Source organism: Heptranchias perlo, chromosome 11, assembly GCF_035084215.1.
Source record: "Heptranchias perlo isolate sHepPer1 chromosome 11, sHepPer1.hap1, whole genome shotgun sequence".
In the NCBI taxonomy this organism is placed as follows: domain Eukaryota; kingdom Metazoa; phylum Chordata; class Chondrichthyes; order Hexanchiformes; family Hexanchidae; genus Heptranchias; species Heptranchias perlo.
This window is the reverse complement of record NC_090335.1, coordinates 27,934,997-27,952,001: the sequence shown is the minus strand read 5'-3', so window position 1 is coordinate 27,952,001 and position 17,005 is coordinate 27,934,997. Positions and strand designations below refer to the sequence as shown.

Genomic DNA, 17,005 nt, shown 5'->3' with positions numbered 1-17,005 from the left:
AAGGAGAAAAACACAGCTTTAAAAAATGTTTTTAACACACACACACACACACACACACACACACAGAATTTCAGTTACTTAAGATTTTTTTTTGCTCTTGGTGCAGGATTTAAAGCACAAGTACATGATAGGTTGCTGGTGCAGCAAGATCAACTTTTCCAGGTAACGGCATGCAGGATAATATCTGACACACCCACAAAATGAGAGAGCAAGATGTTAGCAAAAGCAGGCGATAAAGTTATTTTTCATTTATAAATAACACCTGCAGACCATTTTTATTCAACCTACCAACTTGTGTATTTCACATTCCAGGTTCTGAATGCAGTCAAGTTTTCGCTTTCGACAGCGTTGAGCTGCAATTCTGTTTTTGCTGCGGCGCCGTATATCATGGATATAATCCAACTGTTCTGGATTCAGTTTATGCAGTTTCAGCATCGTTTGAAAGTCATTTCTAGACAACAGTGTAATTCTTTCAACGGGAAATGGTAGTTTTACCTAGAAGGGACACAATTGCATAAATCAGATTCACAAAGGTCAGACAAATTACATGATAAATTCTAGGTGCGTTAAAGGAAAAATCCATCGTACTTCTATTCATTTATAAGCTGAAGGCATTTTCCATTATTTTTGTTCATTTGAACTTGCTGAGATCAGACATTCAGGATTTTCATGAGCAGACAAAGATTTACTGGAAATATAATTCGTGCAAACCAATCAACAATTCCTAGTTATTTAGGTAACATATGAAATCTATGATATACATGATATACAACTACTTGCATTTCTATAGCGCCTTTTAACATAGTAAAACATCCCAAGGCGCTTCACAGGAGCGTTATCAAACAAAATTTGACACCGAGCCACATAAGGAGATATTAGGACAGGTGACCAAAAGCTTGGTCAAAAAGGTAGATTTTATGGAGCATCTTAAAAGAAGAGGGGCAGAGAGGTTTAGGGAGAGAATTCAAGAGCTTAGGGCCTAGGCAGCAGAAGGCAAGATGCTTTTCGAATTATACAACACCAATTAATTTAAAAAATCCACTTAACTCAGGTCTACATATAGAATTTGGGATAATTGGCCTGGCCTTTTATGCAGGTATAGGGATAGGAATAATTTATCACAATCCTCAAAGTTATTCCCCAATTTAAATAACCTAAGTGTTACAATAGACCTTCCACAATTTTTATATTCGCAGTACAAACTATTTTTAACTAAAGATATGGGCGTGGAGTTTCCACAATCGGTGAAATGCACCCAGAATGGGCTGGACGCTGTGCCGGTTTTGCCGAGGTGGAGATATGCTGAAGTTCCGCGCAAACTCATTAGCATAAGCCCGAACATAAAATCTCCCACGTATCAGCGCAATCAAGCAGTGTAATCGATCCGTGAGTGGAACAGGGCATTCTCCAGCATCACAAAGAGGAGTGGGATTGCCAGGAAATGAGCCATTCTTCAGCTGACTGATTTAATGCTCTTGGTCTTAATTTTTAATTGACTTCAATTGACTGCTGGTCACCACTGTCTTCAATTAACTAATTACTGCAGCAGAGCAGGACACACCTGTGTGGCTTCAATTGACTGCTGGTCAAAGTTCTTGTGTACCATCAGATCAACTGACTTAATTTAAACTGAATTTAAAGTAATTGCAGAAGCAGCAGGGGAAACAGACCGAGATCAGGCTTCAATTGACTGCTGGTCACTGCAGGTCAGGTGATTAACACTGGACGTACGTGACCACGAGTGCCTGAGAATCTGGGCGCGATGTGATGAACACTCCCAAACTGGCGCAATCGGCGGAAACTCGCCATGTCGGCCTGGGGGTGTGGCCAGTGTTGTGAGCGAGAACTGCTTCGGGCGAATGGACTTTTGAATCAGCGTAAAAGATCACCAGCATAAAGTGGTTTTGGGCACAACTCAGTTACGCTTAAAATTCCGCCGTTATCTAGGCAGAAATCATGTGAAAACTCCAAGCCATGGAATTTTTCACTCCCATTTTCTCAGCCAGTTTAATTTCTTATGCCGAACCATGAACCAGCTTCATACTCAATGGCATAACCTACCATTTCTGTAGCTTAAAAAATTATTTTTTTTAAATTCTAATTTGCACATACAACAATGCAATATAATTATACAGCAAACCATCTGGCGTGTGTACACACTTGGTTATCGATCAGAGAACGTAACTCTCGATTACAGAAAGCAATTCTCCCGACACTGCTTCCCTGTTAATCAATTTAATTTTGGGACAATTGAACATTCCTCAGAAACCACACTTTAGATACAAAGACAATTTTACTATATAAATGTCCTTCTTTCATCTACATAAAACCATCCCCCCTCGCCCCATACCTCAAATTTCTTCCAAGTCCTTTCTTTCCAAAAGCTACTCCCAAAAGCCTCACCAATTTTAAGTCTATTATCTGCAAAACGTGGAAGGAAGTAATGTAGGAAGTAATCAATGGCTAATATTTTCAAATTTCTTCAATTGGTATTGGTGCCATAATACAAGGTAACACTTAACTTGTATTAGCAGGTTTTATTCACCAATGAGGCAACAGTGCAAAGAACAACTTTTTCTCAACTTCCAGGTCCACAAAATTCATACAGGACAAACCAGTGAATAAAAAAAAATTGCAAAAAGAATGGTTTTAAGGACTGGGATTGCAAGGGCTCAGGGCCATTTGTGACCAATAGGCTGCAGTTTGGGTACCCATGGCTTAAGGTAGTCAAGTTCAAACTTTGCTCAAAATGCAGGTGGTTAGATGACAGAGCAATAAATGTATTTAAGGAGTGAGACTAGAGATACATACCATGGAATCCCCCATGGAACTGCTCACGGTTGGTTGGAGGATACACTGTTATATGCTATACAACATACAGTATATCAGGGCCAATGGTTTATGGTGATTGAATAAGTGGAATTATATTTTTATTAAATTATGAGAATGTTAGTGTTGTTTTCGTGTTTAGATTATGTAGTTGTATCTGTATTTTTGCAGATATTGTAAATCATTGATTATGTTTGTTTAGCCATACACTCAATTTTATGTCTACCATTTTTTCAGAAAGTCCAAGAAACGCAGAAGGATGGTAGAAAAGATGTTGCAGGTGGGAAGGAGTGTGCAATCTTTGGGAGGGTGGTCCAAGAGTCTGGGAGCAGAAGGGGATATGTTGGGGTGTGAGAAAAGCAGTGAAATGCTGGGGATGTAAATTAGGAGTAGGATCATTGTGGATCTGGGAGAAATGAAAGTTTGGCAAGTGTTACAAAGCATATAACAATGTAAGGCCAAACAGCCATAAGCAATGGCATAAGAGATCCACTAGTATATATCTCTTGTCTTACTCCTTTATATGCCGTTCTAATTTGTCTCGTAGGAACAGGAGTAGGCCATTTAGCCCCTCGAGTCTCATAACCACCTGCATTTTGAGCAACATTTAAACTTGACTGCCTTAAGCACTGGGATGGCAATGGTGGAATGTCAGATTGCTGAGCATGGGAGTACTGGGAAGGATATCCCAAGGGTGGCAATAATGGGAGGGAGGTCTCAAAGCAATGGGTGGTACGTAGTAGGGTTTGAAGCAGTGGATTGGGTGCTAGGATTCGGTACCATTGGAAATGTCCAAGTGTGGGACTGCTTGGGAGGAAGGGTCCTAGGGCCATTATTAAGCATCCTTGCAGGAGTACTGGGGTGGGAAGTTTGTAAGGATTGGGGAGAACAATTTTGGGAGCACTGGAGGAATATGTACAATTACTAGCAGAGAAGCCTGGCAGCGGTTTTTTTGGCAGGCGGGGGAGGAAAGAAAGAGGGGGGGGGTGAAAGGGGGAATGGGTCTGGCAGTATTTGGGTACAGGAGAATGAAAGCTGTGTGCCTTCATGAATTGCCCTCTCCAGCACTATTCTGCTAAGCTGGATATTCAGTCCAAGTTGTTGAAAGCACAGTGAGCTCATACGAATATATTTTATCTCAGCAAATACAGTAAGTACATAAGTGCATTATGGACTTTATACAAAAATAACACGTGGATCCAGGCTCCACTGGTGGCAATCAGCCCGCGCTTCTAAAAAGGTCCTATTGCTGCATCCTCAACTGTGTCCTGGGAACATAAGAACATAAGAAATAGGAGCAGGAGTAGGCCAATCGGCCCTTCGAGCCTGCTCCGCCATTCAATAAGATCATGGCTGATCTGATCCTAACCTCAAATCTAAATTCATGTCCAATTTCCTGCCCGCTCCCCGTAACCCCTAATTCCCTTTACTTCTAGGAAACTGTCTATTTCTGTTTTAAATTTATTCAATGATGTAGCTTCCACAGCTTCCTGGGGCAGCAAATTCCACAGACCTACTACCCTCTGAGTGAAGAAGTTTCTCCTCATCTCAGTTTTGAAAGAGCAGCCCCTTATTCTAAGATTATGCCCCCTAGTTCCAGTTTCACCCATCCTTGGGAACATCCTCACTGCATCCACCCGATCAAGCCCCTTCACAATCTTATATGTTTCAATAAGATCGCCTCTCATTCTTCTGAACTCCAATGAGTAGAGTCCCAATCTACTCAACCTCTCCTCATATGTCTGCCCCCTCATCCCCGGGATTAACCGAGTGAACCTTCTTTGTACTGCCTCGAGAGCAAGTATGTCTTTTCTAAAGTATGGACACCAAAACTGTATGCAGTATTCCAGGTGCGGTCTCACCGATACCTTATATAACTGCAGCAATACCTCCCTGTTTTTATATTCTATCCCCCGAGCAATAAACGCCAACATTCCGTTGGCCTTCTTGATCACCTGCTGCACCTGCATACTAACTTTGATTTTCTTGCACTGGGACCCCCAGATCCCTTTGTACTGCAGTACTTTCCAGTTTCTCACCATTAAGATAATAACTTGCTCTCTGATTTTTCCTGCCAAAGTGCATAACCTCACATTCTCCAATATTGTATTGCATCTGCCAAATCTCCGCCCACTCACCTAGCCTGTCTATATCCCCTTGTAGGTTTTTTGTGTCCTCCTCACTCTCTACTTTCCCTCCCATCTTTGTATCATCTGCAAACTTTGATATGTTACACTCGGTCCCCTCCTCCAAATCGTTAATATAGATTGTAAAGAGTTGGGGACCCAGCACCGACCCCTGCGGAACACCACTGGCCACTGGTTGCCAGTCCGAGAATGAACCATTTATCCCAACTCTCTACTTCCTGTTAGATAACCAATCCTCCACCCATGCCAGAATATTACCCCCAATCCAGTGATTCTTTATCTTGAGCAATAATCTTTTATGTAGCACCTTGTCGAATGCCTTCTGGAAGTCTAAATACACTACGTCCACTGGTTCCCCTTTTTCCACCCTGTACGTTATGTCCTCAAAGAACTCAAGCAAATTTGTCAGACATGACTTCCCCTTCGTAAAGTCATGCTGACTTTGTCCTATTAAATTATGTTTATCCAAATGTTCCGCTACTGTCTCCTTAATAAGACTCCAAAATTTTACCCACCACAGGTGTTAGGTTAACTGGTCTATAATTTCCAGCCTTCTGCCTACTACCCTTTTTAAATAAAGGGTATTACATTAGCAGTTTTCCAATCTGCCGGGACCTTTGCCGAGTCCAGAGAAGTTTGGAAAATTATTACCAAAGCATCCACAATCCCTACTGCCACTTCCCTCAAGACCCTAGGATGTAAGCCATCAGGTCCAGGGGATTTATCCACCTTGAGTCCCATTAATTTACTGAGTACCAATTCCTTAGTGATTTTAATCGTATTTAGCTCCTCCCCCCCTGGAGCCCCCTGTTTGTCCAGTGTTGGGATATTCTTAGTGTCCTCTACCGTAAAGACTGAAACAAAATATTTGTTCAGCATTTTTGCCATCTCCATGTTTCCCACCATTAATTTCCCGGTCTCATCCTCTAAGGGACCTACGTTTGCCTTAGCCACCTTTTTTCTTTTTATATAACTGTAGAAACTCTTGCTATCTGTTTTTATATTTTTTGCTAATTTATTTTCATAATCTATCTTCCCTTTCTTAAATCAATCCTTTAGTTACTTTTTGCTGTCTTTTGAAGACTTCCCAATCTTCTATCCTCCCACTAAGTTAGGCTACCTTATATGTTCTTGTTTTTAGTCTATTAATATCCTTAATTTCTTTACTTAGCCACAGATGGCTGTCATTTCTTTTGCACCCTTTTTTCCTCAGTGGAATATATATTTTTTGAAAGTTGTAAAATAACTCCTTAAATGAACACCACTGCTCATGTACCGTCTTACTCTTTAATCTATTTTCCCAGTCCACTTTGATCAATTCCGCTCTCATACCATCATAGTCTCCTTTATTCAAGCTCAGTACACTTGTTTGAGAACCAACCTTCTCACCCTCTAATTGGATATGGAATGTAACCATGTTATGGTCACTCATTCCAAGGGGATCCTTAACTAGGACGTTATTAATTAATCCTGGCTCATTACACAGGACCAGGTCCAAGGTTGCTTGCCCCCTTGTTACATACTGCTCAAGAAATCCATCCCTAATACACTCAATAAACTCGTCCTCAAGGCTGCCCTGCCCAATTTGATTTGCCCAGTTAATATGATAGTTAAAATCCCCCATAATTATAGCTGTTCCCTTATTACATGCCCCGACTATTTCCTGATTAATACTTCTTCCAAGTTCTTTAAGGCCCTTACTGCACTTTTACTTCTTGTTGAGCAAACGTATAAAAACGTTAATTAAAGCTTCACAAATTTCAGTCCCCTGCAAGACTCATGGGTACAAGTTGTCTGGACCAAAGACTTTGTTTATACCTCAGTAAAAGTGCCTTAAAGAACTTAAAGCCAGTTCCCAGGTTACTGCCAGGATTTGGCCTCTGTACATCTTGGGTGATTAGTGCGGCCAACTGGCAAAAAGGGAAAATGGGACCAGCAGACTGGGACAGGGAAAGCAGCACTTGTGCTTGGGTGCCAGGAATGAGTGGCAAGGGGGAAAAAGGTGACTGGCATTGAGGCAGTGGTGAGTGAAGAGGGTGAAAAACATTCTGATTGAGGGAGAGAGGCAGCAGCAGGGAATGTTAAGTACAAGACCTGATTTTTCACAGGTTTCAGATGGTTGGTGCTTTGGAGAACACCACTTTGGAAATGCAAATCAAGAGCTGAAAGAATTGAATCAGAGTTAAGTATAGCATAGGCTTTTAAATGTGACAGTCAGGCGTGACAGGAAATAAGTGTTAGACTTCATGAAGTATGTACTATGTGAAAAACACTTTATTTTTAGATCATACACAAGGAAGAAACAGAATATTAGATGAAAAGTAGATGAAAACTGAAGGATAAACAGAAAAGGACTCCATATAAATGAGTTTCAACATATGAAAGTGAACACTGAATTAGCAGGTGAAACTTAAAAAAAAAGCAATTGTTATCACAAGAGTCTGAACTGTATCAGAATGGTCCAACATTTGATTAAAATGGTTGCATGTCTATTAAACTTATCCAGGTTACGAAATTGATTCTGAAAGTGAGTTCTTTTGTTCAACTGTGTTTTATAGTGCAACATCTCTAGAAACATGCCCTTCATTGCTTTACCCCTACTGTTTTTCCTCCTAAGATTAATGTTCTGGGCTTTTTACAGGCCTCCCTAATCTTAAAAACAATTACCTAACTGCTGTCTCACCTCTGTCCAGAATTGTCAGCTTGACTCAGTTGATAGCACTTTCACTTTGGAGATACGCTCATTGGTTGATACCCCACCTAGAATCTGAGGCTAACACTTCAATGCAGTACTGAGGGAGCACTGCATCGTCAGAGGTGCCCTCCACCTTTGGGATGATACATTAAACCAAAGCTTCATCTGCGGGTGTAGGTAAGTGTTAAAAATTCCATGGCGCTACTGGAGGAAGAGCAGCGAGTTCTCCCTTTGTCCTCGCCAACACCTATCCTTCAACCCATGCCACCAAAAATAGATTAACTGACTGTTCATTTCATTTGTTGTCTGCATACAAAATTGACTGCCTCCACATTTGCCTACTCAATAACAGTGACTATACTTCAAAAAGCAATTAATTGGATGTGAATCACTGAGATATCCTGAGGCATAATAATAATGCACAATATAAATGCAAGCTCTTTCTTTCAAAAGATTAGCACCTTCTTTCCTTGAACTCAATCCATACTGTCTGCTGCATCAGGCAAATTACATATTATTTCCTTCAATGGACTCAATTTCTTCTCTGATCCATATTGCCACTCTACCATGTTCCCTTCTGGAGGCTATATACCTTAGTAATGTCCTGGTTTAACCAAACCGTTGTTCCTGTTACATAGCATTTCTCCTTCAATACAAATGTTTCTAATCTTGCAGAACTGTGATTTATCCTAGTATTAGTACACAAAATGTTTAGCTTTTCTCTTCTTTTTTGTCCACATTTACTTACGAGAACTTCCCTTTGAGTTCCAGGCATTTTCCCCTTCATATTACTACTCCTTCCATACATCAAGTATAAAACAACTAGCCAAATCTTTTACTATATTGATAGCCAGCCTACCTGCTACTGTTTTGTTGAGATGCAGCCCATGGCTCCTGGAGCACACTGGTTCACTCAAAAATAGTCACTGTTAGACAAAGCCTTCCAATATGCACTATAAAGTCAGCCAATCATTTACTCCCAAAATTCAACAAAGGAACGTATTACCTTTATTGAAGATGAGTGATATAACTCAATAAACAAAACTTTGTCACTTTATCTTCAGTTTTCAAGCAAAATGCCTAAATCTAAGTTTAAGCATATAACTTTCTCTTATGTCATTAGCTCCCACATATACAACAAGTTTACTTCTCGCTCCTAACAGTACCTTATCTACTCTCTGCTAACCTTTGCCCCCGACAGATAATTGCCACTCGGTTATCCTTCCCTGCACATCTGAAAAACTGTTTACACTACACCACTGAATCTGCTGCTACCCCTACTTCCCTTCTCTTTTCTCACACCATAGCTTTCTCCCTCATTTATTTAGATGCACTGTCTTCTTGCTAATTTTCCCCATATCCTCCTTGGTTACACTTTCATGTTATCCAGTACCTGAAACTGGTCAAACACCAGCCACGTATCAGTAAACTGTTCACATTTATTGATCTCCCTGAGCACCTCAATCCTATCAACTCTCCAACATTGCTGTCTTCTCCATCTGAATGTTAATTAGGAGATGGTGCTTGTAACTAAAATCTGGTTCAACATAGACTGCAAAAACCACACCACACTGACAAAGGCTCACTTCACATTCTTGGGTCATTATGCCTCTAATAATCGAACAATAACTAGGCTTTAGTGCCTCGTGTTTGGTAATAAAGGGTAACAGAATTGTTGGGCATTCAACAAAGGAACAGGTAACTCAAGCATAGTGACTTCTACAAAATTATGCGAACTTGTTACCAAGAGGCCATTAGGCATAAAATAAAACAGTAAAGATCTACTCAGTTGGCTCCTCTCTTGTGCCATTTGGATTTTACAAAAATAGATTAAATTATCAACCACCAAATAGAGGAATAGGGTTTTGGCTAAGCACCAAATCAAAAAAAAAGTCTCCCCTTTGATGTTCCTGGACCGGATTACTTTTACAGAGGTGATGGTGGGAAGATAAAGAAAATAAAGAACTTGCTTTTATATAGCACCTTTCATATACACAAGAGGTCCCAAAACACTTTGTAGCAAATGAACTATGTCTGAAGTGTGGTCCCTGTTGTTTTGTACACGAGGGTGTAAAAAGGAGTAGGGGATTGGTTTGGCAAGCTCTAATGCTAGGGAGTTACAATTGAAGGCTGAGTTGGCCCAGAATGTAAGTCACTTTTTCTTTGACCTCCCTTTGAAAAACTGACAGAACCAACACAAAGTGAAATTTTGATCTGATGGGCACACATCAATTCCAGTTACCGTGGAAGCGTTCCTACAAAGTTTCATGTGAAGTTTTGGGTTTAAAATAACTGATTTAACAGATCAAAAAATTAATTTATTAGAACTTCAATTTTAATTTTTTTAAAAACTAAACCCATAAGCCTGAAAAATAAACTTTCCTCTCTGCTCATGAGAGGATGAAGAACACAAACATGACAAACTCAGAATGCAATAAAAAAAACAGGAGTTTCATATGAGGTCACATTACATGGGATGAAGGAAGGTGGCAAAGGAAATTACCTTGTTCTGTCATTCCATGTCAAGTATTAAAGGGAAAGAACCTTATCATTTTTTTCTCCATTGATTTGATTATCTTAACCATGTTTGTGCTTTAAGCCTCAAACTCCTTCAACCATGCACCTATACAACCTAGAGAGAGAACTTTCATCCCATCATTCTGGGCTGAACTTCAACCAAAGTTCCAGAGATGAAAGGACAGTATGCTATTCTAGTGAGATGTGTTTTTAAAAGCATCTTACATTCCATGGTACTCTAATAAGGTTCTCATGTTTTCTTATCAGAGATTTTGAGAGTGGAGGACAGGACAGCATTTGTACCTCAGCCAACATTTCACCATGACATCCCCAACTTTAAGAACTTACATCTTTCTTATATCTCTTCCAGTGAAATAACACATCATTTTAGCTGCAAAACTATAAGTGTGCATAACTGCATTCGAATTTTCTTACCTCACATTCTTGTTCTCTGGCAGAACACGACTCACTATCATCCTCAGATTCTGACCCAAATTCATCTCCTGAATTTGTAGTACAGGTGTCATCATATTTGTCTTGCTGCTGTCCCTGGTCACTTTCAAGCTCCTCTAAACCTGAGCTGCTGGAACATACCGAATTTCCAGTATTATATGCAAATGGACACTTCGAAGAGCTAAAAGTGGACCCAGATAGGTGTGATGAAGAGGTATAGTGCAGTAGGAAAGTACTTTGAGCATTTCCTTCAAGAGTTTGGCACGGCTCTGTAGAAAACTGTGGGCATTGAGAAATTCTCTCTATATTGAGCTGTCCTGGGCAACTTTTCTCTTTAACAGAAGATTCAGCCTCACCACTAGACTGTGTTCCACAAAGTTCACTCCAGAATCCTTTTGCTAAATGTTCTGCCACCTCCCTTTCCACAATGCTTCGTCCACTGGAGAGTGGAATGGGATGCTCTTGTCTTTTAGAGTAGCTTGAGCTAAAAATAACCGACTTTCTCTCAGAGTCTCCCACTCCTCTTTCTGAAGCACTTGGCTGATCACATCCCCGACCAAATTCGATTTTTGTTTCTTCAATATTTGCAGGAGGAGCATTGCTTTTTTGGAAGTTTTCATACTGCAGCATTACAGGGACAAATGGCTCTGCCTGAGAACAAGGCAAGTCGTAATGCTCTCCAGTACAGCTTAGTTGAATACCTGAGATATTTTGAGTTGATGGCCCTTGTAATTCTTCAGCTGAAGAATCTTGTGCTAATGGACAGCTTGTATCTATTTGCTTCTTCAATTCAATATTCTCTTCATCAAAGACTCCACCCTCCCCCTCCATAGATGTGCTTTCACTATCTTTTTCAATCAGTCTCACACGTTCAGCCTCTGACTCGAGGGGGAATGTCAGGCTTTGACAAGATTCAATTTGCTGTTTTGAAAGTATTTGCTCTAATGAAGAATTTGGCAATGTAAAAGTATTACCCCATGATGTCAGTCGTTCCTTCCCACAAGCTAATTGAAACTTTCGGTACTTAGGACAAAGAGATGAACTAGCCCATCCACTCTGCTTCAAACAGGAATACTTGACATCAGTGGCCTCATTTTGAACTTTCGTACAAATTTTTCCAACTTCAATGCATTTACGGAGCTTGGGACAAGGACTTTTGGGATTTTCAGATTCAAGAAATTCTTCCACATCATCATCAGCCTCTGAATTTTCATTGTCACCAACAGGAATTTTTAGATTTGTTTTCTGACAGCTGGATGTACAACAAGCCTTTCTTGGAAATTCTGTGTGATCTCTCCCCTTCCCAAAAAGTTTGGCTTGAAGAAAGCTGAAGCAAGTTTTTTCTATATTATGGATTCCAAGAAATTCTACACTTCTGCAGACATCCAACACATTTTCTTTGTTCAAAAGAAGTTTGGCAGTGTATGCAAACTGAAGAAGCGGTGCAAAACCTTTCACTGTAACCTGATAAAACAAAAGTACAACCAGTTAAGAAATCTTGACTACAGTACACAAAAAATCCAGTTTAAAATAATGCACAAGACCAACAACTTTATCAATGGTTTATATTTCTATTGAAATAAAGTGCATAAGTCATACATCGCGACACAATTCTTTACTACATATTGATCTTGCCCATAAGTCAAGTGTACTTAAGTTAGTTAGTTTTAATTATGGGAAACAAATGTCTAGCTGTGACTAATTACAGATTTAAGGGGGAAAAACTGAAATGGAACTCTAAAAATAGAAAGCAGATCACTTCACAATAGAGATGCAAAAGGAGGCTTAATATCATGAGAAGCATTCATAGACCTTCAACGGTCATAAATCGAAATGGTACTGTCTCTTCCCCTTTTGGTTTCAAACAAAGACTAAATAGGATTTTTCCATCAGTGAAATATCCCTAGTGACAATTTGGGCTCAGCCCAGATACTTTTTCTCCTGTGCTCAAAGTAACAAGTCTGCTCTTGTAGATAAGTCCTCACTTCCTATGAGCTGAAAGAAGACTTTATGCACAAATGTAATATGGGAATGTGTGCCTGGGTGAACAATGAACTTTTTATTGTTACCAAATAGTAATATGAATTCCAGTACATCTCATGTCACTTCAGAAGATGGAGCACATCAGACACTTTTTCTAACAAGCTAAACTATAGAACAGGTTCCTTCACAATTAGAGTTGTTTAAAGCAGCAAACAGTAAAAGGATATTGACATCAGTCCAAAAGCAGCAATTTGGAACCTGTTCTTGAATCTCATCTGACTGGTTTGTTCTTTAAAAACTGCTAGCTATAAAATACTTCACTAAAGGAAACCATAGTCTTATCCTACAGCATATAACCTTTGCAGGAATTACAAGTGCAAGACTACAGTTACTTTCTATCCCCATGCCTTACAGAAAACAAAAAATAATGGTCGGCAATTCAGTAACATTTTGCTCAGGATTTTAGTTTAATATCACAGCAGTTTCCTTTTACTTAATTCTCAGCAGGCCAATCTAATGAAATTTGTATTTTGGTATATTACTGTCATCAGTTTAGGGTCTTGCCAGAGATATTTTCTCGGTTACATTGGAGACGTAATCGGGAAGTTACACCCGAAATTCTGGTAAAATGAGCTAGTGAATGGGCAATGTCAATTTCCACCTAAATTTCCTGCCAATCTGATTAGCATAAGCCGGTACGTAAAAGTCGGTGGAAAAAAGCAAAGATCAGTGTAAAAATTCAGGGCCTGAGGAATGTGCAGAAAGCACATTATATATTCCTTCTTTAAGTATGAAAATTAAAGTTTCAAACCATCTAAGTATCATTCATGCACATTAGGCATAAAAAATCATGGAAGCTTTTCAATTTGTGTGACTCGTTCTGATGCCACAAAAATGCATTGTAAGAAATGAAAAATACAATGCAGATCACAGTGAGGATAGAAAAAAAATGCTTTAAAAATTGCAAAACACCAGAAAAATGTCTGTTTCCTGCCGTGCCTGAAATTCTGGGCTTAATTTTATTCCCGTTTTAAATCAGTGTGCTTGCAAGAAAATAGCATGAACGGCTCTTTAGCCTGGGGGCGAAGTCATTATAAATGAGCAGAGATACATTCAGGCGCAGGAATTGAGAGATTGGCATTTAAAAAAAAGCAAATTCATCACAGCGTAATTGTGTGTAACACACTTACACCCGAGTTTGCTCAATCTTTTACGCAGGGTATTTGCTTTACGTCCCGATTGCGCATGTCCCTGGGAGCAAATACACAGGAAATTTCACCCACTTACGTTTAGGGTTGCCCATATCGCCCAATATTGAACTATATGATGGCATAACCCAAGGTTATAACAATAGTATCCCCTTATGATCTGAACTCTACTTTATGTCTGTTTCATATGTTTTATCAATTTCTTCATGGTGGAATACCACCAAAACGGTTAAGCTACTTTATTTTATAGTAAGAGAACATACAGAGCAACAGTTATGATCAGATTCACTTAGTTCAAAATGCAACTTGTCTTCACTTAATACAAATTAATGAACAAGCTAGGCTTCCCCAAGTCAGTGGTCATCTTGCTTGACTTAAAGTAAATTCTAACTGCTTTCCTGTATTGTAACCTTCTCGCAGCCTTTTTGGGGTCTGACTGCCCTCAGCATTCTGTGTTTTTTTAAAAAAACCCTACTGACTGCTTGTGTCTGTTTTTCTTCATCTCCCTCTGCTCACAGCCAAAAGATATCAGAGACTTTCCAACACAATGGACAATAGGTGCGAGGTGTTTATTGATTGCCAGACAGACTGACGAAGTTCTTATTTTCGGATGAGATGTTAAATGTCTGCCCTTTCAGGTGGACCTAAAAGCTCCCAAGGCACCAAAGAACAGCAGGGGAGTTCACCCAGTTTCCTGACCAACATTTATCCCTCAACAACACCCAACACAGATGATCTGGTCATCTATTTCATTGCTATTTGTGGGAGCTTTGTGTGCAAATTGGCTGCTGCATGTCCTACATTACAACAGTACACTTCAGGAGTACTTAATTGGCTGTAAAGCACTTTGGGACGTCCTGAGATCATGAAAGGAGCTATATAAATGCGAGTCTTTCTTTTTATTATTTACAGTTAATAGCAAAACAAAGCAGCCTAACTCAATAGCATTTTAACCACCTATTATCATGGTGCCTTTTCTTTAAACTTGTAAAAATATACTATGTTTTAAAACACAACATTTAAATAACAATCTTCCAAATCCTTTGTGGAAAATGTATCCAAAAAATTCCAAATGTGACAACTACATATCACAAACAGTCCAAGGTAACAAAGTCAACATCCTAGCAGACACCAATTGAAGGGCAACTGGTATGAATAGTAATCAGAAAGCATTCTAGTGACATCAACACTCAACTTCACAATTAAAATACTTTCATATCAAGATACATTGTCCCTTCCAGCAGCTCTTATGGTAGCCACCTAGGCAAGCAGGCTCGGAGCAGGCAGGCTGTTTTCTAATGAAGGTGCAACTTCCAATTTGAGGGTAGAATTTTTAAAACTAAAACATTAGCCAAGGTTTCCACTCCTAACCACTATCAAGTGATGTTGGCTGCATAGAATACAAGCATACATTAATTACTCCCTATCTTTGTAACATCCTCCAGCCCTACAACCCTCCAAGATCTTTGCGCTCCTCTAATTTTTGCCTCTTGCGCATCCCCGATTTTAATTGCTCCACTATTGGCGGCGGTGCCTTCAGCTGCCTCGGCCCTAAGCTCTGGGATTTCCTCCCTAAATATCTTTGCCTCTCTACCTATGCTCAAAAATTAGGTTTTGAAGAGACTTTGAAAGCAGAGAAGCAGCAAAGCACAGGGATTTAATGAGGGACTTCAAGAGACAGTAGGGCTGAGATGGCTGAAGAAACTGGGCTGACGGTGGAGCATGGGAAGGTGAGAGACACAGGACAGAATCAGAGGGCTGAAAAGAATGGGCTAAAGAGATTTGTGAATGAGGTTGAGGATTTTGAATTAAGTGTATTGGGGGACAGGGAGCCACATTCAGCTCCGAAGCTCCCCCCTAGGCAAACAGCTTGCTGACATCCAAGGTCACATATTAAGAATGGTGTCTTGGGCACGATACCTCTGGAATGATTTCCCAACATGACTCATTCCCTTCAGGAGAGGGTAAAGGAAGAAAGCTTAGAGGGGGTAAAATTCCTAATCCCATATCAATATATAATTCTGTGGGTGAAGGGGCATCCAGGTGGCCTGCTTCTAGGATTCTACCAGTGTTATTCTGTTAACAGTCACAAGAAAATGCTCAAATTGGCTTGATCTATAAATGTTCCCTCCTTCACAGTAAGGAACGATGACTAATGTTGAGACAAGTGATCATAAACTTGTTATGCTGCTCAATGGCACACTGCTCATATGGGGACAACTTCTACATGTACACTGACGACATCCAGTTCTACCTCTCCACCACCTTGTTTAAACCATCCACTGCCTCTGGGTGTGAGAGACTACTTGTCCAATATTCAGTCTAGGATTAAATTTCCTTCAGTGGAAGACCAAAGCCATCACACCATTAACTTCATACCCTCTCCAATGATACCATTCCCCTCCTCAGTGACTGTCTCAGGTTGAACCAGCCTGTTAGCAACCTTGGCATCCTATTCAACCCCCAGCTGAGCTTCTGACCCTACATCCGCTCCATCACAAAGACCACTTCCACTTCTGTAACATTGCTCACTTTCACTCCTACCTCAGCCCATCTGCTACTGAAACCCTCATCTATGCCTTTATTAGCTTCAGACTCAACTATTCCAATACTCTACTCGCTATCGTCCCATCCTCCACCCTCCATAAACTTCAGCTCATCCAGAATTCTGCTGCCCATATCCTATCCTGCAACAAGTTCTGATCGCCCAACACTCCTGCCCTCAGTGACCTACATTGTCTCCTAGGTCCCCAATGCCTCAAATTAAAAATTTTCACCCTTGTTTTAATCCCTTCATGGACTTGCCAGAAACTATTCCTGTAACCTCCTCCAGCCCTACAACCACTCCCGGTTCCTCCGACTCTGGTCTCTCGTGCATTCCCTCCTCCCTTCGCTCCGCCGTTGGCGGCCGTGACTTCAGCCGCCCAGTCCCCATGCTCTGGAATTCCTTCCCTAAACCCTTCTGCCTCTCCACCACCAAGCCCCCTCCTTAAAACTCAACACTTCGACCAAGCTTTTTATGACCCCATTTAATATTTATTTCTGGTGTGGCATCCATTTTTTATTTGATTATGCCTCTGTGTCATGCCTTGGTACTTTTTTCTACATTAAGGTGCTATATAAATGCAAGTAGTTGTTGTTGTAACACAATGCATTATACTACTGATCAATTG

The 17,005-nt window shown here is 40.3% G+C and overlaps 1 protein-coding gene across 4 annotated transcripts in view; it reads right to left on the bottom strand.

Annotated features, from left to right (window-relative positions):
• LOC137327203 (transcription regulator protein BACH1-like) overlaps positions 1–17,005 on the bottom strand; it is a 64,732-nt gene that overhangs the window by 6,326 nt on the left and 41,401 nt on the right. For all 4 annotated transcript variants that reach the window (XM_067992761.1, XM_067992760.1, XM_067992762.1 and 1 more), the window contains 2 exons: positions 10,624–12,105; positions 289–495 (listed from right to left, as the gene is read on the bottom strand). In XM_067992761.1, coding sequence (XP_067848862.1) covers positions 289–495; positions 10,624–12,105 — 1,689 coding nt within the window. The remainder of the gene's footprint in view (positions 1–288; positions 496–10,623; positions 12,106–17,005) is intronic.